Source organism: Chinchilla lanigera, unplaced genomic scaffold (assembly GCF_000276665.1).
Source record: "Chinchilla lanigera isolate Chin_1 unplaced genomic scaffold, ChiLan1.0 scaffold00004, whole genome shotgun sequence".
NCBI classification, from domain to species: Eukaryota; Metazoa; Chordata; class Mammalia; order Rodentia; family Chinchillidae; genus Chinchilla; species Chinchilla lanigera.
This window is the reverse complement of record NW_004955405.1, coordinates 18,260,326-18,283,447: the sequence shown is the minus strand read 5'-3', so window position 1 is coordinate 18,283,447 and position 23,122 is coordinate 18,260,326. Positions and strand designations below refer to the sequence as shown.

General features: G+C 38.9%; 1 protein-coding gene across 4 annotated transcripts in view; it reads right to left on the bottom strand.

Moving 5' to 3' along the window:
- Syt1 (synaptotagmin I) overlaps positions 1–23,122 on the bottom strand; it is a 532,145-nt gene that overhangs the window by 88,709 nt on the left and 420,314 nt on the right. For all 4 annotated transcript variants that reach the window (XM_005374359.2, XM_005374356.2, XM_005374358.2 and 1 more), the window contains one exon: positions 5,067–5,184. In XM_005374359.2, coding sequence (XP_005374416.1) covers positions 5,067–5,184 — 118 coding nt within the window. The remainder of the gene's footprint in view (positions 1–5,066; positions 5,185–23,122) is intronic.

The window sequence follows — 23,122 nt, the reverse complement described above, 5'->3', positions numbered from 1 at the left end:
AATATGTATTGGAAAATGTTCTGCATCAGAAACTGGGGGAACTGAACTTTAGTCCCACATACAAATCAAGTGACTTTGAATGTTAATAATTGCGAAGGCAACTGCAAGCAGTGAATGTATTGGTCTATGTGCCACATGGATCAAGAGAGTTTATCTATGTTATCTAAGTCTCAGAGATGCTACTTCTAGTTTCTCACTGGTAAAGCTGACAATATTGTCTCACAGGACTATTATTTGTTTGTTTGTTTGTTTTTTGTTTTTCTCCGGTACCGGGAACCGAACTCACGACCTTGCGCTTGCCAGGCAGGCGCTTTTGCCGCTGAGCTAAATCCCCAGCCCCTCACAGGACTATTATGAGAACCACACAAAGAAACCAAGTTAGAAAAGGATTTCTAAATTAGAAAGTATTCTATAACTAATAACATGACATTTTAGTAGTTAAAATAACCTCCAGGTTTAAGTTGAAAAATAGAATTTTTACTTAATCACTTCCATTCTGCTGATTTAGAAGTTTAGTCTTCTAATAGCCATATTCTTAAGTAGAAGCTTGGAGAATTTAATTTAATTTGTGATAGATAGCCCAAACCGAACAGTCTAGACATTCTTCATTAAATCTGTATTTTAGAAGTCTCATATTTCTAAGATGACCAAAAAGAAAACAACAACAACAATGAAAATAGCAAGTGACAGACAAAAATCGAAACAAAACTTGAGGAACATACTTGCTGTGATAATTGTTGCAACAAGAAATTCAATTAGGAGTAAGGTTGTTCTGACATGGGAGTTTGCATAGGTATAAATTTGAATATTAAAAGTTAACAAGCTCAAAACTATCTCACAGCTTTGGGAATTCTCAACTTTTCTAATGCCCTCACTCTCTTACATCTCTTAAAATTTGCACAAATAGAAAATACTTGTTATTTTTCATTACTTGAAGGGAGATTTATCGCTAATACACAGATGTGTAAAAGGTGGTGAAAATAAAGAAGTGCTAGAAGTTGTTTGCCAGGCAAAAGGGTTAATTTTTCTCTAAGTACTAGCCAAAAGAAACCTGCTTATATCTTACTGCACTAACTTCTGAAGAACAGACTTGTAGCTTGTAAGATTTAAGATCTCACTATGAGAGGTTAGGTTTACAGATCCCACTGCTTTGTCCAAACACTTGGGCACTGGAATATTAAGATGGAAAGTGCAAGAGTCTGTTACAGAGATGTGCAAAGTGCAGGTAAGCTTGCCATTGTAGGCAGGGCTGAAATTTGCATCATTTGCTACATAGATATCTTGGCAAGGAGAAAAACCTTTGTGTGGTGCATGTTAAATTAAAATAGTAGAAAAGAAAGAAACCCATTGTCCCTCTCAGGGGGTAGTAAGAAAAATTACTTTAAAAAATGTTTTGTTGGCTGTTTCCTTACCTTCTCTTAATTCACTAGTGGATTTATGTAAAATAGGGGCCTATTGGTCTACCTGGATTGATCATTCAAATGTATCCAACAGATGAGATTTTCCAGTGTTGAATCAAACAGTTGGTTAAATCATCCATTGGTTGACATATTTTCATATTTATCACATTTTCATATTTATCCCCAGATTTGATAAAATTACCAATATAAAATTATAATAATAATCATGAGCTCTTAGTTCTAGTTTCTCATAGTAAGCACATCAATACGGCGCTCTTACTGCCTCAATGTTATAGATACTACAACCCAGGCTTAGTTATTTAGAAGAGCTAAATAGCTTATCTATGTCAATTAGTTCATTTCTTTCTCATGCTAATTTAACATTTGCCACTCAAGAATTCTTACCTCTATCATATATGCATATGGCAAATAATGTAAATCTCAGCTCTTTGTATCTCACAATGACAAGCTTAGCTGGTCTACAGCTCTGCTATTGTAGCAGAATAGAGTTTAAACCTTGGCAAAACAACCCACTTTGGTTTCAATTAACTAACCATTTCAGCAAATGGCATTTGAATTACTTGGAATGATCTTATTATATAATTTTGATTTCCTTGTACATAGGTCAACTTACTTTGAGACAGACCATCTGAGTACTTAAAGTTGTTTTAATGGTAAGTAGGTTAAACAAATTTGAAATGCAAGACTTGTCTTTCCAGGCCATAGCTTCTTTGTAAATAATTCATTAGTCATTCAGCAGCTATGCTCGGTGCCACCAGGCAGTGAGAGCATTGTGGGAGACATAAATACCGAACCCAGTCTAGGGAGGGAGAAGCGTGATGTTAGAGGGGTGTAAACAAACTGCTAGTGGCATTTAAAAAAGACAAAGATTTGTTTTGCTGGGCTGGATCAGAAAAAGGCATCACATCCCCTAAAACTTCTGCTCTCCTCAGATGACCCCAAGCCTCTCTGTCTCCCCTTGTGCAGGTTGTTGTCTGGAACATTACCAACGCACCACGCCACCCTGCCCGCTCCCCAGAATCCCTTACCCTACTTCCCTGCTTTTCCTCCCCCTAGCACTTTTCTCCTCTTGTTATACTGTGTGCTTTTTTCTTTCTTTGGCTTCTATTAAGTCTCCCTACATTAAAAGGCGAGTTGCAGGAGGGCAGGGCCTTTCTGACTATTTTGTCCACTACTGAGAAAATAGTTGTTGATAACTCCTGGGTGAAAGTAGGAACACAATACTTATCTATTGAATGAATGGAGGAGCTTATATTTCAAGGGTGCCTGAGGAATGGGTAAGACTTAGCTAGACATTGTTGGATGATGCAGGATTCCAGGGGAGGAAGTCACGTGTTAAAAGGATGGAGGCAAGCTGGCATGGTGGCCTGCACCTGTAGTCCTGCAAGTTTGAGGCAGCGGAATCCCAAGTTTTAGCCCTGCATAGGCAACTTAGGGATTCAGTGATACAGTGTCTCAAAATTAAAAGGACCTGGGCTGTCGTTCAATTGAAGGCTCAGGGTTCAGGCCCTTGTAGTGACAAAAAAAGAGTGGGATAGGGTGGAGGGGAAATGGAGGCTGCAAGTTGTACAGCTTATTTGAAGATGAGTGTGCTGACCTATTGGTTAAAGTGAGATATAGGTTTGCATCGTCTGAAAGTATCTACATCATTCAATTAGTCATTATGATTTAATTCCATAGGCAGCAGAATGCCCTTAAAATAAGAGCTCTTCAAGAATATTTACCATTTAAATATCCTTATTTAATATGTAATAATTGATTAAAATCATTCAAAGTAATTCAAATGTGGGGACAGACAGGTTGTGTGAGTTCTGAAGCTAAGATATTTGTACTGATTTTTCTAAGAAAAAAGGATATAAAATCATGAGTATTAAATCGGAGCTCACCTTGGCCTTGCTTCTTTCATGTCACAATGCTGGTCAGAGTGGTGGATAGTAGGAGTCATCTTAGATGGATAGTAGGAGTCATCTTAGATACTCTTCCTTTGCCCAAATGGCAAGTAGTAAGCTAATTGTTCATAGGTGTGCTGTGAGCTACATGGATATACCCTGCGAGACCCACCTTTCCCCTAGCCAAATCCTGAAAGTGCCTGCAGCCCCTGACATCACTGAGTGAGAAGGGATGGATGATGATGGGCAAGTCAGGGTGGAAAGAGACAGAGGATTACAATTAACAGTGATGGATGAACTATCTATGACCAGGAGAGCTCTTTAATAGGACTTTGAAAGAAACCAGAGAAAAGGAGGGGCCCTGAAGCTTTTGTGGCTTGGTGGTAAAGCTGCTCTGGAACTCTGCTGAATGATACAGGTTGACAAAGGAAGAATACTCGGAGAGTACTGGATATGGATATGGGTGATTGGAGGGGATGATCACATGGATGTTTGGCATAGAACACAGGACAGAGGGTTACAAAAGAGCTACTAAAGACACATGGATGCTGAACCAAAGGAAAGGAAAAAAAGTCAAATGTGTTTAAAGATTCCTCAGGATACTAAGTAGTAATCTGAAGGTGAGCTGTTACTGTAGTTAAAATTCTATCTTCATGTTTTTCGCATAGGCACACTGGTCTTTATATTTTTAGAAGAAAATGTGCTCATTGCTTTAAATTCACTCAGTTATGCTAATATCAGGCAATAAAAACAGAAATAGGGTTGTAGAGACACAAAAGGATTAGTGCAGATTCCCCAGGTGACTTATTTACAATAAGAAATAAATTTAGGTACCAAGAGAATTTGGTTGACAATTCTGTGGGTCAGTAAGCAGAAAATTTAAGTTTTAGTAGTTTTAGCTGTTATGCTTGTGAGTATGAAATCGCCATGCTGCATTAGTCTGACCTTTTGAAGTTTGCAATATTTTTTATTAGAGAAAGCATTGAATAATGCATAATATCCATTGTAATTCCATAGCCAGAAACAGCGACAGCTATAATCTATTTATAGTGACCTTGTGGCATATTAAGAAAATTCCTCACACTTTAATGATTTACTGGAACATTAAAAATATAATTGATTTAATCATACAGAAGAGAAAAAAATTATGTTAATTCATGGAAGTGGCAAGTCCTTGAGTTGACTTTGTTTTGGAGCAAGAGTGTAGTTTACACACTATATTTTATTATGGTGGGTTGTACAGAGCTTTTAATTTAAAAGTCTCTCCCCAAACTCATTCTAAATTATAGAACTAACTGCTTTACTGTGGGGATTCACTATCCCTGAAGTACTAGAACTGCTGAGTCTTTAATAAAATGGTACTACAAAAGTTCTGTTAGGCCATCAAATAGCTAAAACATCTCAGATTAAACACTATTTTTAATATGATAAATTTTGACCAAAATAAATCTCATGAAGACCATTCTCTGTTACAGGCATTATTTTTATAAGAATAGATTTCAATGACATAGAAATAAGAGTTGAAACTTTGGCTATGAAGAAGTGAAGGAGATTTTGCTTTCTATGCCAATTCCGATAAATGGAGAGTGGCTTCCTGTGGGCACTGTGTTGGGGTGGATTCAGAGACGATTTCCAGGCACCGTAGGAGAGAAAACTATAATCAATTAAGGCACGAGGAGTTGCAGCATGTGTGCTAAACATTTGGTATCTATGATGAGATAGCATTTAAAAGAATCAATAGTCACCATGGACTTACCAGATAAGCCACCCACATCCATCTTCTTCAGGTTCTTTGCCTCCAGAATGACAACTGTCAGCTTCCCAGCAGTAGGAACGTAGCGGAGGGAGAAGCAGATGTCGCCCAACTTCTCTTGCTATGAAAACCAATAAAAAAGGCATCAGTTATTTTTTTCAAGTTAAGGTGGATGCACTTTGTACACAGACATGGCAAGTTCCTCAAGAGGAAGGTTGTAACAATTAGAATCTAAGAACTTTAAGAAGGCTTTCATTTACTAAGGTATCACCAAATGTTATGGCTTGTGTCTACATGTCCCCCAAGGTCTCATGTGGTCGTAAGTGGGGCTTTTTCAGAGGTGGCTGGATCTAGAGTGTGTGGTGCTGGAATTGATTCATGGTGCAGGGCTAGGCTCAAGGGCACTAGGATTGACGGTGTGAGTGCTACCGACCCTAAGTAGCCTGGATAAGAGATACAGGACAGAACTGTGGCTGTCCCTTGCTTTCTTTGCTAGATTCTGCCTCCATGAACAGTCTCTCCTCTGTGATGCCTGTTTGCCATGCTACCCTGCCTTGGAGCCAGCCGATTATGGACTGAAAAGTCTACAAACTGTGAGCTAAATAAATCTTCCCTACCTTAACTTGTGGGTGTTGGGTATTTTGTCTCAGCGCGAGAAAAGTAACTAAGACACCAAGAGGGACATCAATGTTCAAAAAGACAATCTATTCCAGTTTTTTTAAAAAACCATTTACACTTTAACATCCATCTGAATAGATCTGTAATTCAGTGGTACTAGAAGCGAGACCAAGATGACTTTTTAAGAGACTCTGCACTGAATAGCACTATAAAACTCAGTTAAATTTTATAACTTTACTAAAGAGCTTTGAGAAAGGCTTAACACTTTTCTTTTAGTAGAATCAAGCTATCTACATTTTTGCCATCTTACATTTCAAATAGGGTTGTATCTAATATTCTACATTGAGGGTTCTGGGGAAAAACAAACAAATAGGATTATGTCTAATGTTCTATATTTAGGGGTTTATGTTCCATTAAATTCTAAAAGTTGATGAAAATTTCTGAATTCCTAATGGCTGAAAGGTAGTAAGGTATAGTTTTTTGCATTTTTGGTTTTATTCATTACAAATAAAGTCTTTCTTTTTCCTTATCTAAAATTTCGTGAAAAATGGAAAAAGCAGGTAATAAAATTGAAACGCACTGTAACACAATGCTGAGTATCTCAGAGCTCCTCATGTTACTTTCCTGGTGCAGTACTTTAGCCCAAAGAGCATGCACCAATCCTGCGCTGGGCGTTTTTGAAAACTGACTTAGAGTTTAAAACAATCCATGTGCAGACATTTTCCACCCCTATAGCACACCCCCCACAACAGACTCATCGAATCTCATTTGAGACTTTAGGATTCTGTAGGTTTACTTGTTATTCTCTAGAATCACTAAGTAGAACCAGGCTATTATTCAACTTTTCATTCATTGTGTGTGTGTGTGTGTGCACACGCACGCACACGAGCATCTGTGTGTGAAAGGAGGGGAGAGAGAGAGAGAGGTTTGTTGTACCTGTCTCCTTAGATCTAAAAGACTCCTAACTGCTATAATTTCTTAGTATTTCCCCTTACAAAATGTGAATTCTGATTTTACAGAAGGCAACATTTGTGTCAGACTTTTGCAGGTCAGACTTAGACTGCTACGATAGGAATGAGGTACAGAAGCCCATAGTCTAAGGACTTCTCATGTTATATTTTATTATATAAGACTGTGGTTTGGCCTTATCTGTAACTTGACATGTGCTAAATTCCAGTCTCCAGTGTGGAAATAACTGCTTAGATGTAATTTAATAATGTAAGAAAATATAACCCCTCATTTTCAGGGTATCCATTATAATCCATCTTTCAAAAAAGAAGGGGTATGATTTATTTATAGGTGAAATGCAGTATATTCATAGAGAAAGAGAAAGAAGGAGAAACACTGCTTACTGTTGCTTTAATAGTGCCTTTATCAGAAACACCACATGTGTTTAGGTCCCAGTTCTTTCCTGAGTCCTCATGGCATTTTACCACACACCTCCATGTTACTAAGGTTATTTTTGTCTCATGTTGAACATTATTTTTGTCTTAATTCTTCCACATGACTGCACCCTCCGTGATACAGGGTGCTTGCCTGGACTTGTGTACGAATTATTCGTACAGGGTTCTTGCCTAGACATTCTGTACATTCTGTACTGAAAGTGGAAAATTCATTCCATTTTCAGAATGGAAATGGGTGAAAACTTCAGAGACTCCCCTGTACTGAATTGCTGAGGTCACACAAATACAGTTACCTGTAATGTGCCAAATTCACCTGAATGCACCTGTGTACTGTTAGGGGCTAATTTACACATCACGAGAACCTAGTGGAATAGATTATTCTTCATAGTCTCTGAAGATACAGAGTGGGCGTCAATAACATGGAGATTAATGCAAAATATGGACAAATTCATCTGAACTTTACGAGACAAAAGAAATGCAAATGAACAAAATTGCTGTTTAAAATGCTCATTAGGAAAAGGTTTCTTTCTGACGGGGTCCGTCTGTTCTCCAGGACGGCTTCAGGGGAGCTGGCTGTGGCACAGGGTCAGATCACTCTGATGGGTCTATTTGTCATGTCAGATGTGACCACCCTTCGCTCTCTCCCTCCCTTCCCTGCATTCTCTCTCTGGTACTTGGGATCAAAACCAGTGTTTTAGGACTGACCCCTACCCCCAGTCATTTGTAAGAATTCTTTTTTCTTTTTAAAATTTTGACCCAGGGTCTTACTAAGTTACTAAATATTGCCCAGGCAGAAGTGAAGCTTGCAGTCCTCCTGCCTCAGCCTCCCAGGGATTGCAGGTTTGCCCCACCATGCCTAGTGAGCACACTCTCTTAAATTCATCTCCCTGTGTGCCTCATACTCTAACTTCATGATTAATTTAGCGACATCTCTATTGTGTTCAGCTGAAAGACGCATGATTTCATTCTTCAACTTGAAGGTCTATATGGAATTTTCAAGATTTTCCATATTTAGTTTCAAAGAGGATATTTGTAGAATGTGAAAAAATGATGGGTCAACAAGAAGAAATATGTGACATTACTAGTAATTGGAAAACTTTTGGATAAAAGAAGAATGAGTGTTTAAAAGAAAAAGAAAAGGATTTTTTGAGAGAAAAACTGTAGAAAAGTTTTATTGTAGCATCTTTTATAGAGCTACATTTAATTCATTAATTTTAATATGGAAAAACTTCACTTATAAAATTATCATAGCTGGTGTGCCAAATTATATATGTGCTTTTAGATTAATTAACTGGTTATAGTTTAAAGTTTTAATTTTCTAACTTCTAGATCTAGTGCATAAGATATTTTAAAGCTAGTCATTTTTCGCCTCTACCCCTGAATTTCTATCCTTCACGGCAGTAAGATACAGAAACCCATTTCTAGCAAAAAGCAAGAAAAATACCTGGTTGATACGAACCTTTCTTTCATTAGCAAATTTTTCTGAGTTATAAATAACGGGTATGAACATACACTTTTCCTAATGCCTTAAAAGTTTTCTGAATAATTTAGAAATTTAATAATAATTTCAATAATTTTCTAATGCTAAAAGTTTGTGGCCAATTTTACCTTAAACTCTTATATCATAGTTTTACATTTTGGTTTGGAAGAAAGAAGGTTGGATAGTAATAGATAAACGTTTAATTTTTGACATTTTCTTTATCACTCCAAAGTTCTAGAAATCAAGATTTTCTAAATTAGGGAAAAATTTCCTTTGAGGTTCTGGTGATGGGGAAGAAAAAAGTTAACATGGAAAATTGCTAAGAAGAAAGATGGCGCTCTACACGGCAGATTCTTCAGACAGTTTATTGATTTTGCCAAGTTTTCTCCACCACGGCCCCATTAAGCAGGTGCTATTGTGTCTCTATAAGTCAACAACCTTAGACTCAGAGGTTATAGAAGGTTATGTAGGTGTTTCAGTAAGGAACCGAAGCAAGCTTTTCTGACACAAAATCCTGTGCTCTTTACTACCAAATGACAATGTGGAATAACAGTAACTAATAGTGCGACTGACCATCCACTTGGCTATTGTACACTCACTTAAGTTACTTATCTCTGTGGCTACACTAATGTTCGACACCCTTTCCTCCACTTGACTGCTGGTCTTTTCCATACCCTTCCTGTTAGGGTCACTAATCTGCTTCTGATGGCCAACTCCCTTTCCATTTGTTTACCTCTAGTCCACAAGGCTGAACATTTCTTTTCCTTTCCTTTTTAAAATAAGTAAATATGACTCAGGTTGGATTTTTTCCTTTCACATTTCCCTCATCATCAGCATGATCCCTACCTTAATTGCCTCATGGATCTCTACTTCCACTCTGTATGCTGTTGGCCACTTACCGCCGCATTCACCACCCTGTGCCTCCTTCCCTTCCATCCCCATGCTCAGCACCTGCTCCATGATGTTGAAGTTCAAGTTATCTCCTGAGAAATAGTCTGATGAAAGACTACCTTAGGGTTAGTCTTTCTAAAGTGCAATGCAGTCTGAATACTAATGGCAAGCTAATGTTTGAAAGATCCAAACCCCTCTTTCTGACTTTCAAGATGCCTGTGTTTTAGCTTATGCCCTCACCATCCAAAACTTTCCTTCAGACTATGTTTTGAACATGACCACCTTCTTAGATTGAAGTTGGGTGACCAACTATATTGAATTGCCCTGGATTCTACCAATAAACCCCTCAATTTCAGGCAAACCAGGAGTACTGGTAGATTGTCTATGTCATTGTCATTCCAGTATTTCCTAGTCTCTTCTTTTCATGAATGGAAGGCTCACATTCCTTTTAAAACAATAATATGATCATGGGACCACCCTAGTCAGAACCTGTCACTATCTCCTTTCTCACTCAGAGTGATATGTGTTCCTTCCACTAAAAGCCTTATATGATCTCACTGTTCCACTTTAACACTACTCTGATCGCATTTCTTCTTCCCAAAACATGTGACACACACTTCTACACAGGCTTTTTTTGGCATTTGCTGTTCATTCTGTCTGTAGTATTTGCCTCCTAGATATTGTTAAGAATCATTCCATGAGTTCAACCAGCTTTTTCTTGTATGTCCCCTCATTAGTGAGCATTTCTATTGAAAGCTATCTACAGAAGGCCTATGTACTCCTAATCATACGTGCCACCTTCCCTTTTGCCCTGCTGCTTTTATGTCCCAGCAAATGTCATCACTTGATATCTCATTGTATGCCTTCAGGTTTTCCCCACCAGCATATCAGCTCTATGAGAAAAGATGCTTGTTCCCATTGCCATGTTCTTAGCATTAGAATAGTGCTTGATACAGAATAGCACTCCCTACATGCCTGTTGAATGAATAAATGCCGATACCCTACAATTGAATGCAGTCAGGTTGGTCTTTTTAGTATTCTCTTTTGTCACAGCACGGGTCTTTGGAGAAACAGACTTAGATTTACCAGTAGGCTGTTTACTGGGATGTGTCCTTTGGGTTAACACCTACTAGGGAAGTCAGGGCAGCGAGATTGCACAGGTGAAGGTGCTGGGCTGTGATGAAGTCCTATGAAAGGCCCCAACCAATGCCAGGAGGAAGTCGGGGGTCAAACTAGCTCTTCAGAAATGCTCTGAATGGGGCAACTGGAATGAAACTGTACAACACTGAACCCTGAAGCAGTGGATGTGAGCTGCTGCCACATTAGGGTCAGGGCCTCTTCAGCTGATAGTGATGCTGTGAAGGGGGAGCTCGGTTATGAGCTGTGGTCCAGCAAGTCTTGACATCCAGGACAATATATGCCTTGGTCGTATGGTAAAAAGACCAGTGGTTCACCACAGCAATCACTACTTCTGCATTAGCTGTGTTCCCTTCAACCTAGACTTTTGCTTAGTCAAGAAATCCACCTAGAATACCTTTCCCCTTTCTCTGTAATGAAATCACTCTTAACCATTAAGCTCTTGACCAAATTCTGTATTTCAAGTATCTCCTTATGCATAGATTTTTGCTACAAATTTCTTTATAGCCAGTAGTATGATGCTGATTTTTTTCCCTGTTTACTTTACATAGGTGAGTTCACCTCACCTTAAGCTCCAAAAGAGCAGGATTATACAACCTTTCTATACCTAGCACCACATATATACTAAGGGTTGTTCATAATTGTGGGCTAACAGTTATGAACATTATTACAAAGATATTGTAATGAGACCTTTGTCAGCTTTTTGTTATGTAAACTGCACTGGCATGCCTGTTATACCAATGGTGTGTACCAATGGTATACCAATGGTTTACTCAGTAAGTCAACTAGTGGATTCATTTGGAGTACTTCCTTTGTGCCTAGTGCTATGAATACTGCCACATTAGACCTGTTGTGAAAGTAGAAACAAAAACATTTCTGGATGTGTAGTTCTTACAAGATGATTTCAAGACCCTGTAGAGTTACAACCGACAGATGAATGCTTTTGCTGGCGTGATTATCACATGAAGGGGCCTTATTACTATTAGGAATTTCAGCTTTATGTATAATTTATTTTAGTCAATTGCCTTGATCACTAGGTGGAAACTGCCAGTCAGTGTTAGAAAGTTCCAACTGTGAGATTCAGAGAAATTAACCTGCTTTTTTAGAGTATGGAACTGACAATCAGAAGGTATTTTTTGTTCTGAGCAGCTTGATAATTCCATTATTATTTTTTTTTTTTAGAGCAGCACCTGAATAGAGCAGACACAAATTAATGATTTTATAGACAACTACAGCAATACCTTTCATTTTGGAAAAAGAATTATAGATATTTGAACAAAGGTCATCTTGAATGGGTTTAAAAATAGCTTGATTTAAGTTGAATGTTTATTTGATGGTTTTTGTAGCACCAGCCATCATTTTCTGTGTAAAAAAAAGGGCTCACTTTAGTGGCCTTTGAAAATGGGGCTACATTCATACATTTGTTGGAAACACTGTACTTTTGAGTGCATTTTTAAAAGGTACCTGAATTTACTTAATGCTATGACATTTTAAAAGGACATATTCTATGTTAATAGTAAAAAGATTTTTCTATGTGTTAAGTTGCCAACACGTTCTCTGATAGCTTTCTTTCCCCCTGCAGCTGGGAGTCTACTTAGAGGTGACAAACCAAGCTCTAATAATCTCTCAAAATGGGAATTCAGCAATTTGTAAAAATACTAACATTTTTGTTTGAGAAGGACAATGTCATTTAAAAATTTTAACCAGAGAATGAGAGGCTTTCAATCTATCCTTTGGGTGGTAGTATTTTTGAACTTCATCTTATTCCCACAACCATTCCCCTGCCCCTGAAGTATCTGCCAAATCAGTATTTACATCAAATGGACCAGATGGTCACAGCAGGAGATGCTGCTATGAAATGTACCCAGGAAAAAAAGACTGAATCTGGCCTGGTGTAGAAATGTACAGTAAATTCTTCAGGTGAATCAGATGGTATGTTGTATTGTTCAACATTTATTTTGTGCGGGCATTGTATAACCCATCAACTTTGCAGTCATTCAATTTTTATTAAAAAATAATCAAGAGTTCTACCATAAATTTCCAAGCTGTAGGCTAGGCCTTTTGGATACCCAGGTGAAGAGCAGTATAATAGGTTGACTGCAGCCCAGAAGTAGCAGAAGTGCTGTGGGAGAAGATTGAAATTTGCAGATCTAGTAACTGAACGAAGGAAAGGTAACTTTCACTGGAGACTTGGTCCCTTAACAATCATTTTCAATTTCTGCAAGCATCTGAAATGCACTCTTTGGTAAAAACCAATGTACCTGCCATGAAGATACACAATAAACACAAATCTTCAAACCTATCCCCTTCAAGAGAGCAGTGTGGACCGGGGTGAGGAAGGCAGGTGACATAATTTTCTAGGCAGAGTCATTGCCTGAGCTGAGATGTGAAGGTTCAGAAGCAAAGAGTCAAGAAGAATCTCATCACAAGACAGCCAGCGTGCTGCAGGCACAGGGATGTACATACAAAGTGCTTGGCCATTTATTTATTTATTTATTTATTTATTTATTTATTTATTTATTTATTTATTTATTTTTATTTCCTCAGCCCTTTTAGTAGCTTAAAGCCCATTACTGTTCTAGAATGTAAAGCTCATGTAATTTAATTATAAATAAATTTTTACTTTATGATTTAGATCTTTCAAATATCCTGATGACATCTTTAAATGGTGAATAAGAGACATGCTCTTAGTCCTATTAGAAATAATAACTAACCACCAAAAAGTGGATACTCTGATATAGTCAAAATAAGGATGGTGAAAATAGAAACTCAAAATGCTTATTAACAGTAAGTAGTAATATAATATAGTGTAGAGTGGTAGAAAGTGCACCTGGCTGCTTAGGTTTTATTTCACTAGTTGTTTATTCAATAGATTTTTATTGGGCATCTCCTATGTGCCAGGCACTGTGCCAGGGACTGATGCCTAGTGGTAAATAAAATATAAAATCAGTGAACAAAATAAACACAGTAAAATATAATAAGGGTTGTTTGGTGGTGGTATGTGGTATGCAGAAGTATAAAGCAAGCTGGGAGATGGGGAATATAACCTGAAACAGAAAGGTCAGGGAAGGTTTCAGTGAGAAGGATATAGGGAAGGTAAAATGTCAGCAATTACTTAAATATCTAAGCCTCACTATACCTGTCTTTATGAAATAGGTCTGGGTGACACAGCCTTAAAGATTCTTTCACCTGGGAAAGCATTTTCTTCCATGAATTTACTATATTGTAGGTACTTGTCTGGTGGTTTTCCCTCCTTTACAGGACTGTGAGCCAATGAGTATTTTAAGCTACGAAGCTTGTGTTATGATAGTTAACCATTGTGTTAACTTGAGTAAGAAATTCCCAGTGGATTGGCTTAGCACAGTTCTGGGTATGACTGAATGAATTCACTGAAGACAGAAGACCTACTCTTGGTGTGAGTGGTCCCAACCAATAGGCTTGTAGCCTGGATGGAGTGAAAAGGAACAAAGAAGAAAGGCTTCTTCTGTTTCTTCGGAGGAGCTCCAGTCTCTGCCTTCGCCTTAGATATCTGTCCCCCCAGACTCTTTAGCCTTCCACAATTGACCCCTTGGCTTCCTGAGGTGGACCCCCACAGGACTCTACATGAGCTCTAGTATTTTCACTTTTGACTGGATCCTTCAGATCTCCAGTGCACATGTAGCCTTTTTTCACTCTCCCACACCTGACTCCACAGGTGGCTACTATAAGCCTACTTATGTCTTGTCTTAAATCTCTAGTGATACGTGCTAGTTTGTTACATAGTGATAGACACTACTAAATGCACTCAGTTCTTTCTTTTGAAAACTATTCTCTTCCTTTTAGTGGAGTTATTTCCAATGTGATTTCATATGGTGATCCCACGGAGTATAAAAAGAAAATCATAGACTTTCTATTTATATTTACTTTCATCCCATACATTTATTTCAGGGTTTATTGTATTTTATCAAACATCATGTATTGGCACAGTCTATAACTTACAAATAAATACAAGTAAATTGGGAGTATGTTCCGAATGTTTAATTATTGGTGAAAGACAAAGTTTGTAGCCTCTAGTTCCCCACTGAACTATGCTTAGGAGGCTTAGTTGGTGAGTTACCTCAGACTTTGAATTTCAGGATCTGCCACTTACTGACTATTCACCATTGGGGGAGTTACTGCTTTGTCCCTCACTTTCTCCAAACTAAAAATGGGAAGTAGCCATGGAACTGGTGGCATTCTGGGATTAGTATGTATAAAGGAGTTAGAAGAGTTCCTGGCCTACTAAATGTACTTGGTGTGTATTTGATATTATTATTTAAAAAAATCACATTTTAATCACACTCTTCTCTAGGTAGTGGCATGTGTCCCTGTCACTTTTATACTGCCTGATTTCTTGAAGGAATTGGCAATAATCACTGTCACTAATTTCTGATGTTCCACTGATTTCTTTTTCTACTTTTTATGGACATGACTGCTGCTAAGGTTTCAAATAATATCCATATTACTGAGGCATAATTTTTTTCAGAGCTTATTACAATGAATTCTCATTAGAATTTGTTGGTTTCCTGTTTTTTTCTTTTTTGTCTGTAATTCAGTTCTTTCCTGAAGTTTTTCCTTCTCTGGTCATTTGTTCTTGTTTTCATCTCTCAAGCCTTAGCTGTGGTCCATCTTTTCTTTTTCTTTTTTTTCCGGTACCGGGAATCAAACTCACGACCTCGTGCTTGCCAGGCAGGCGTTGTGCTGCTGAGCTAAATCCCCAGCCCCTCATCTTGTGTTTATAACTAAGCCTATCCAGGATTTTGACTTGAATTATGTTGGGGAAGTAACTCCCAAGTTTATGTCTGTAGTCAATATCTTTTATAAGCCCCAGTTCATATATCCAATGGCCTAGTTGTCATTCACTGTTTCTCAGACTCAAATGCCAAAATCTGAATTTATCTGAGGAGCTGAACCTGGTTCAGTGTACCTGGTTCAATGTGCAATGTACCTGGCTCACTGTATTTCGGTGAATGATGCCAGCACCCAGCTAGCTGCCCCAGTCGTCCACTTAAGATGCTTAAGTCTGTCTCCATTCTCTCTTGGGATGAAGACTCAAGTCCTTATGATCACTTTTAATATTCTTCAAATTCTATTTCTCACTTCCTTCTCAGCCTTTTCTCATGCTGCTTCCTTCCCTGTGCTACAGCCATCTGTGCTACACATCTCATCTCCTTAAATATACCATGTCACCTGCCCTCCCAGATACACGAACTACTCCTTGTGTTGACAGATTCTGTCTTCTTGCCACCTTCTCTTTTCCTTCACTTTTACTTGTCTTTCAGAGCTCACTTAAAGTTCACTTAGAGAAACTTTACCCATCTAATTAGACTAAATAGGGTGCATATATATATCTATATATATATCTATATATCTCTCTCTATATCTCTCTCTCTATATCTATATATATATAGAGAGAGAGAGGAGAAATGTTGGTTGAAGGGTACAATCTCTCAGACAGGATGAATACATTTTGGAAATCTCTACAACTAGGTGATTGTAGTTAATAATGACATATACTTGAAAATTGCCAAAAAAAAAAAAAGTTCTTAAATGTTCCAAACACAGAAGAAAAATATAAAAGGTGATAGATATATTAGCTTGATTTAACCATTTGACAATATACATTTATCTCAAAACATCATGCTGTCTGCCAAAAAGATATATATGTATAAAATTTTCATCAATTATACTTTAATAATAACAGAAAAAATAAATTTAAAAACCTCAAAACAGAATAAAAGTCCCTCATATTCAAGTGTGATCAGATGCCTATCATTCATTCCCTGTAACTAAATGTTTAGATGTCTAGGAGTCCTTTTCAAGGAATCTGGGACGCTGTGTGGCTTTTAGTGGGTGACATGGCATCCATCATGGTATTAAATTTCAGCTGACAGTTCCGCGGGTTATGGACTGTTTATGTAAGTAGAAGTGGGCAAAAATGGGCACAGTGGTAAGTACGCCTCATAGCTTGGGGTGCTGCTGCAGTTAGGTAAAGGCTGAGTGGAAATGGCCAGTTACCTAGGAAGGATGAAAAGGAAGGAAAATAATGAACAGTGTGTGGGAGATGGTGAAAGACATACCTTTACCAATGGTCTCCCTCTATCAACCTCAGGTCCTTGATTTTCTGAGTCAAAGTCAACTATGGGCGAACAGGGTCTTCACAGAGAAATCTCAGAAACTAGGTGCTGATCTATCTAAAGAATGCTTTTCCCTTGTTAAATGTTGGGATGACTGTAACCAAGTGGAGACCCTGGAAGGAGTGGGAGTGACTGCAGAATTTTGAGATGTTCTTGTTTCACCAAGGTGTTCTTTTTCCTCATGTGTGTGTGTGTGTAAATGAGGAGACAGTGAGCACTAAGCAAGCTGAAAGTTTCCACCAAGTACTCATGGGAACACACTGAGCAAGTGCTTTTCTCATCATTAAAATGGATAAGTCAGACCAGCGTTATCTGCCTGTGATGATTATGTGAGGTTCATCTGCAAGCCGAGGGGACCCTAAAGCTATGGAGAAAAGAACTAAAATGAAGGGGCACAAATAACTTGATATAGACTGAGGCAAGTTACACAGAAGCTAGTAAGGACAGAGGAGCTATAGTGTTAGGGATGTGAGAGGGGCTATTACAGTTTACATGCAAAATGATCCCCAAGACCAAAAAGTGACCACGTTTGTTGAGGCCTTAAAAGGAATTGGCCTGAAGTCTGATTCTCAGAGCTCTGAGAAGGGTTTGAGGACTACCAAGCTCACCTGCTGCAGCTGTCCAAAGCTAGGCCACCTTAAGAGGGACTGCCTTAAGAGTCCCCTCCCCCCACAGTGCCCTGACTGCAAAGATGGCCACTGGAAGCCAGACTGCGTCCTGAGGCCAGGCCCCAGAGCTCTGACTCAGCTTCCCAGCTGGTCTAACAAGACTGAAAGGCCCCGGGCACTCTGCCCTCTCCCTCTGGTCCGACTGTCTTCTCTATCTGTTATCTCCATGGAGGCGCCCTGAGTAATCATGACTAGAGGAAAAAAACCCAGCATATTACTGGACTTTGGCACATGTCTCTTTGTCCTTCCTTTTAATCCTGGCCTTCCTTCCAGCCATCACAACACAATAAAAAAGAGCCACCAGATAGAAGGTAACTTACTTAAGCTATAACTGGGACAACTTTCTCTTTACCCATTCCATTTAGTTATACCTAAATGCCCAGCTTCCATCCTGGGGAGAGATTTTATCCTGTCCAAATCAAGAAAAAGAACTACTCACTCTTATACTTCCCCTAGGGATGAACAGTAGTAATTGATATTCTAAGTAGGCATCAATCAGCTTGGGGTGGAGGACCAAACCTCCTTACCTACCCTTTCCTGGAAAGTCCTTGTCTGCCCATGTGTGCTTGCTATGTGACTTGTTTCCCCATTTAATCCCCATTTATTGGTTGACCATAGTTTTGCCCCACCTCACACCCATCCTATGATTTGCCATTGGATCAATATTACCAAAGCAACTATACTTCTAATCTTATTGACTGGTTACAGTGATGTCCCACTTAAATCCACCTCACCTTGTGGCTTTGTTCAATAAATGCCCTTGAGAAGTGGAATTGGTAGGTAACCCACTTTCCGGGACCCTTCTGTCCTCTTAGACAGAAGCTTTTATTTCTTTCAACAAATTCTTACTCTTAAAAAAAGAGATCCCCAAAAGTCTTCTGTGTCCAGAGGTGGGGCTTTTGGAAGATGATTGGATGGTAAGTAGGGACTGGTTGGGGAGGTGGGTCACTGGAGCTGTGACCTGGATGGCTATGTTCTTGAACCTGGTTCCTTCCTCTCTGCTTGCTGGTCATCGTGGGTTGAGCAGCTTTCCTCTGCTTTGCCCTTCTGCCATGCCGTTCCTGTCCTGGAGACAGCCTACCATGGAACCGTGAGCCCAAGTAAACCTGTCTTCCTTTCAATTGTGTCAGGTGTTTCACCCAGCTGTTGAAAACTGACTAATACAGGGGCTCAAACTGGCTTCTCCTCTTTTGGCTTCTTTGGCCATGGGCTCCATCTCTGGACAAGTGGGAGCCTTGTGATTCTAGATATGACAGGGAATAAAGACAACGAAGGTGCTTGGTGGGAGGCAAAACAGTAGGGAAAAAATAGAGAAAGGCATGAAGGAGAAGAAATAAATTTGAGAGAGGAAAGGAGAGAGTATTTTATCTCTCATTAGTAAGAACATAGAAGAGAGGAGATAAAGACATTCACCAATTCGGGAATCATAAGGAAAGCTATGGGGAGATTTTGAGTTTTCTGTGTAGATTCACTTCATGAGGGACAAGAGCTGTTTCTCGCACAGGACCCTGTGGTGGGACACAGATTATTAGCTGACCTGGGAGGAACCCAAGAGGTGTATTTGCAATCATTCAAACCCACAGATAAAAGAGTTTGATGTAAGCCTCAAGTGATAAAGAACATTGGTATCTTTTGCAAACTCTATTGGGGAAAAAAGTATGAGATATTATGATGTTTAATCTAAGTAAGTTAGAGCTGAAGATTATCAATTCTCTTCAGGATTGAATGACAGGATATAGTCATATGGCAATTTTAAGAGGTGGAGAAAAAGTCAAAATCCAAACTATGATGTTCTGAAGTTCAAATAACAGCAGCAGGGATGGTGACGTAGCTCAGCAGCACAAGTGCCTGCCCGGCAAACGCAACATCCTGACTTCTATTCCTGGTACCAAAAACAAACAACAAACAACAAACAAACAAAAACCCCCCAAACAACAGCAGCAGAAAGATCTATGCTAGTATACAAAAATGTAAGTATGAAACAGAGAGCTGTTAAGGCAAATATGTGTATTCTACCTTCCAGTTGCTTTTGATACAAAACAGAGACAAGTTCCGGCTGTCATTGGGACATCCAGAGATGTCCTTAGCATGCGTGGTAACAAGTCGCACGAGCCAAAGGTGCCGGAGGGAAATGGTTGATGAGGGAAAGGTAATGTGAGTGGGACCGTAAGAAACGTGAGTGTGTGATTCTGAGGGGGGACTCCAAGAAAAAGTTTGCCCTTGGGTACTTTGGGGTGTGGGGATGTATGGAGAAAACTTCTTGATTGAATGGGGACTATTAGCAATGTTATCTATTTTTTTTTCTTTCAAAATGGATTGGAAAATGCAGCAGAAATTTAGACAGAGCAAGAGCTAAGATAAAAATACCAGACGATGGTACTGACGGGGGACAAATCACCACTTGGGAGGAGGGGCTTATGTTTGAGTCCACAGAGGAATGAAGGAGTCCTCAGAGAACCCAAACAGGGACATATAAGAAAACACACACACACACACACACACACACACACACACTCATGTAAGGAGAGGCAAGAAAGAAGAATAGAAGGCAAACATAACCAGCTTTCTGTAGAAAGGATTAGATCACAGAAAGAAAAAGGGTAAGTTAAAAGGAGTCAGAGACCTAAATAAAATCACACGGGTATGGAGAAAACACTGCTTGCAGTAAGACTATTAATATAATAGACAAAGACTGCCCAAAGCTTAGAAGCATGGAAGTTTACAATCAAGACGGAGGTTAACACCTGGAAGGAGTGGCTTGGAGCTTCTTGATACCCATTAATAACAGAAGGAAGCCAGCCAGAGTGGAGAATGGATCACAGGCAAGGAAAAATGTGGGGTTTATGTGTGTCATTGTGCGGTGCTTTAGCAAAAAGACCAGCTTGTGAATATTTCTGGCCCTCCTAATCTTTATGAGCTAGAAGAACTAAGACAGCAGACACAGGAGGGCCCACCCAGGTGAAACACAAGTGCCCTTTGGACAGACTTGGAAAGCACCCTTATTTGAGAAAAAAGTCTTATTTGAAAAGATTTTTGAAAACACAAAGGCAACCTATGAAGACAATGCCAGAATAGAAGATAAAGGCTACAAACATAAAAAGGGAAATCATAAGTGTATTATCACAGCAGTATCAAAGGAGATGTACACTGACACGGCAGAATGTTACCACATAAAAGGAAATGCCTGAGTTTAGCAGAAAGGGGACGCGAGGACTTGAGCTTGCATGTGCTTGACTGCACCCTGTTCCACTGTGTCTTCAAGCCTTTGAATATGCAGCTTCTTCTGCCTGGGGGAACCTCCCTCTGTTTTTCCCTTGAATACCTAGTTATTCTCAACTTTCATCCCTAGTTACTACTCACTTTCAGTGAGTCTTTCTTGATCAGGCTTAGAGTTTGTCCTTCGCTTTTTGTTTCTGTATCACCTTTCCAGACTCTAGGTATAGCACTAGCAATATTGTACCTTTTTTCTTTTCTTTTTGAGGCGGGGTCTCGCTATGTAGTTCAGGCTGGCCTTGAGCTCACTTTGTGGCCCAGGCTGGTCTCGAACTTGCAGTGATCCTCCTGCTTCAGCCTCCTGAATGCCGGGATTACAGGCGTGTGCCATATTGTACCATTATTGCATGTTCACTGTCTGCCGCTTTCCTCACACCAGCCCTGTATATCACAGTGTCAGCCAAATGGCTAAAGGTCAGTACAGAGTTACAGGTAGAGAGAGATTGTGTATTGCTATGAGAAAGGTAGAGAAAATGGCCCTTCTTAGCTTTTGTGTTATAGCAAGCAGTTTGGAATTGGCCAAGACAGAAAGGAAAAAATACAAAGCCAAATTATATGCAGTAGTCATGTAGTAAAATCAAGCTACATAGTACACACCTGGTAATAATTTGTTAGACTTAAAATATCATTTAAGTTTCTTATTAAAGCAAATCAAAAAAAAAAAAAGGAAAAGGACTAGGGGAGGTTTAAACTTCCTGGGGGAATAGAAATGCCATGAAAAATGAATAATGATCATTAAGGGAATAAATATGAAAGGATAAAAATGTAAGAGGCAAACGGAAAACCATTACCATTTGGGAGGACTGAACAGGCTTGAAAAATAGTGTATGCATCACCTTCAGGAATTTGGCTGATTTGTTGGTTGGAGAGGAATTGTAACTAGATTTATATCTAATAATGTAATTGCCTTTTATGAGAGAGAACTAGTAAAATAAATAAAACAAAATACAAAAAAGCATGGAAATATTGAACCTGTTCTATCAATAAAAAGTATCGATATTTTTCTTTCTGTAGTTTAATGTTGGTAGAATAACCATGCTTAAGACAGCTTTTTGTAGTTTTTGCTTCACTGCTCTTTAATATTCAGCAGCTGGATCTTAAAGATGTAAAAGAACCCTCAGTAACCGATGACTTAAAGACTGAGATAGAATATCTGAGTATCTGAATAGATGCGTTATGGCCTAATGGTTGTGTCTCCAGAGAATTCCTATGCTGGAATCTCAGTCCCCAAGGTAACGGTCTCAGGCGGTGGGGCCTTGGGGAAGTTACTAGGTCATAACTTATCTGAGTGGGATCACAGCCCTCACGAAAGCAGCTTGAGGGAGGTCTTTTGCCCTTTCCCCATGTGAGAAAACAGCAGAAAGACCATGGACCAAGAAGTGGGAACTCTATGGATGTGGAATTTGCCATTACCTTGGTCTTTTGTTTTCTAGACCCCAGAGCTGTGAGAAGTGTTTTGTTGTTTGTAAGTCACCCAGTTTATGGTCCTTTGTAAAATGACTGGACCAAGACAAGTTACAAAACCTAATTATAACTACGGCTATTTTAGTCACATCCAAGGGAACCATCACCCTCAAGAGGAACTGTTAGAGAATGGTCCTAGGGATGAAGAAAGTATCATTCGTCTTTTGTGCCACTGCTTTACTGTGTCTACTTGACAGTTTCACAGTGTCACTGTGAAATTAACATAGTTAGATCACGGGTAGTGAAATGAAACTTTCTCATGCACGGCTCATTTAATCCAGTTTCAGCAGTAGATGAGAGTACGTGGAGCAGCAATTATAGGCACAGAGAACAAGATGTATATTCGCATTTCAATCTTCATTGTATATGACTCAAAACTGTATGAAGAGACTTGTTTAACTTCTGATACCTCATTCACAAAATAGATGAAAGAGAACAAATTCAAAGGTGACATTGAAGATAACAGTATGTAATATAACAACTATTGTTAGTTTCCTGTCACCTTGTTTTGAAATTTTGTATCTTTTTTATTGTCTTTTATTCTGTTTTTTTTTTCCTCTTTAAAATAAAGTGCAAAAAAAAGGTGACCCATGAGCACTTTATGGAGGAACATCTACATCTCCCATCTGCATTTTTCAGAGTTTTTGGCTTTATCTCTCCTGTGGTAATCTGTTCTCATTCACTTCTTTGTAAAGGTTATGCAGTTAATTAGTGTTTTTCCCATGTAGGCCTTAAACATGTTGCATGTTATGGTTAAGCTACAGAGAAAATCAAGATCATCATCTCTCAGTGTATTTGGAATTCCATTTGCCAAGATTTCACACATTGTTCATCTTGCAGTAACAGTTTAGCTTTCATCTGGTTGCCTAGGGGAAAGTTCACTGGTGTTCATTGTTAAGAAAATCGGAACATCATCAGGCAATTCAATGGTTTCTTGCATGAAAATGTGATGTCAGTAAATTACGTGGTG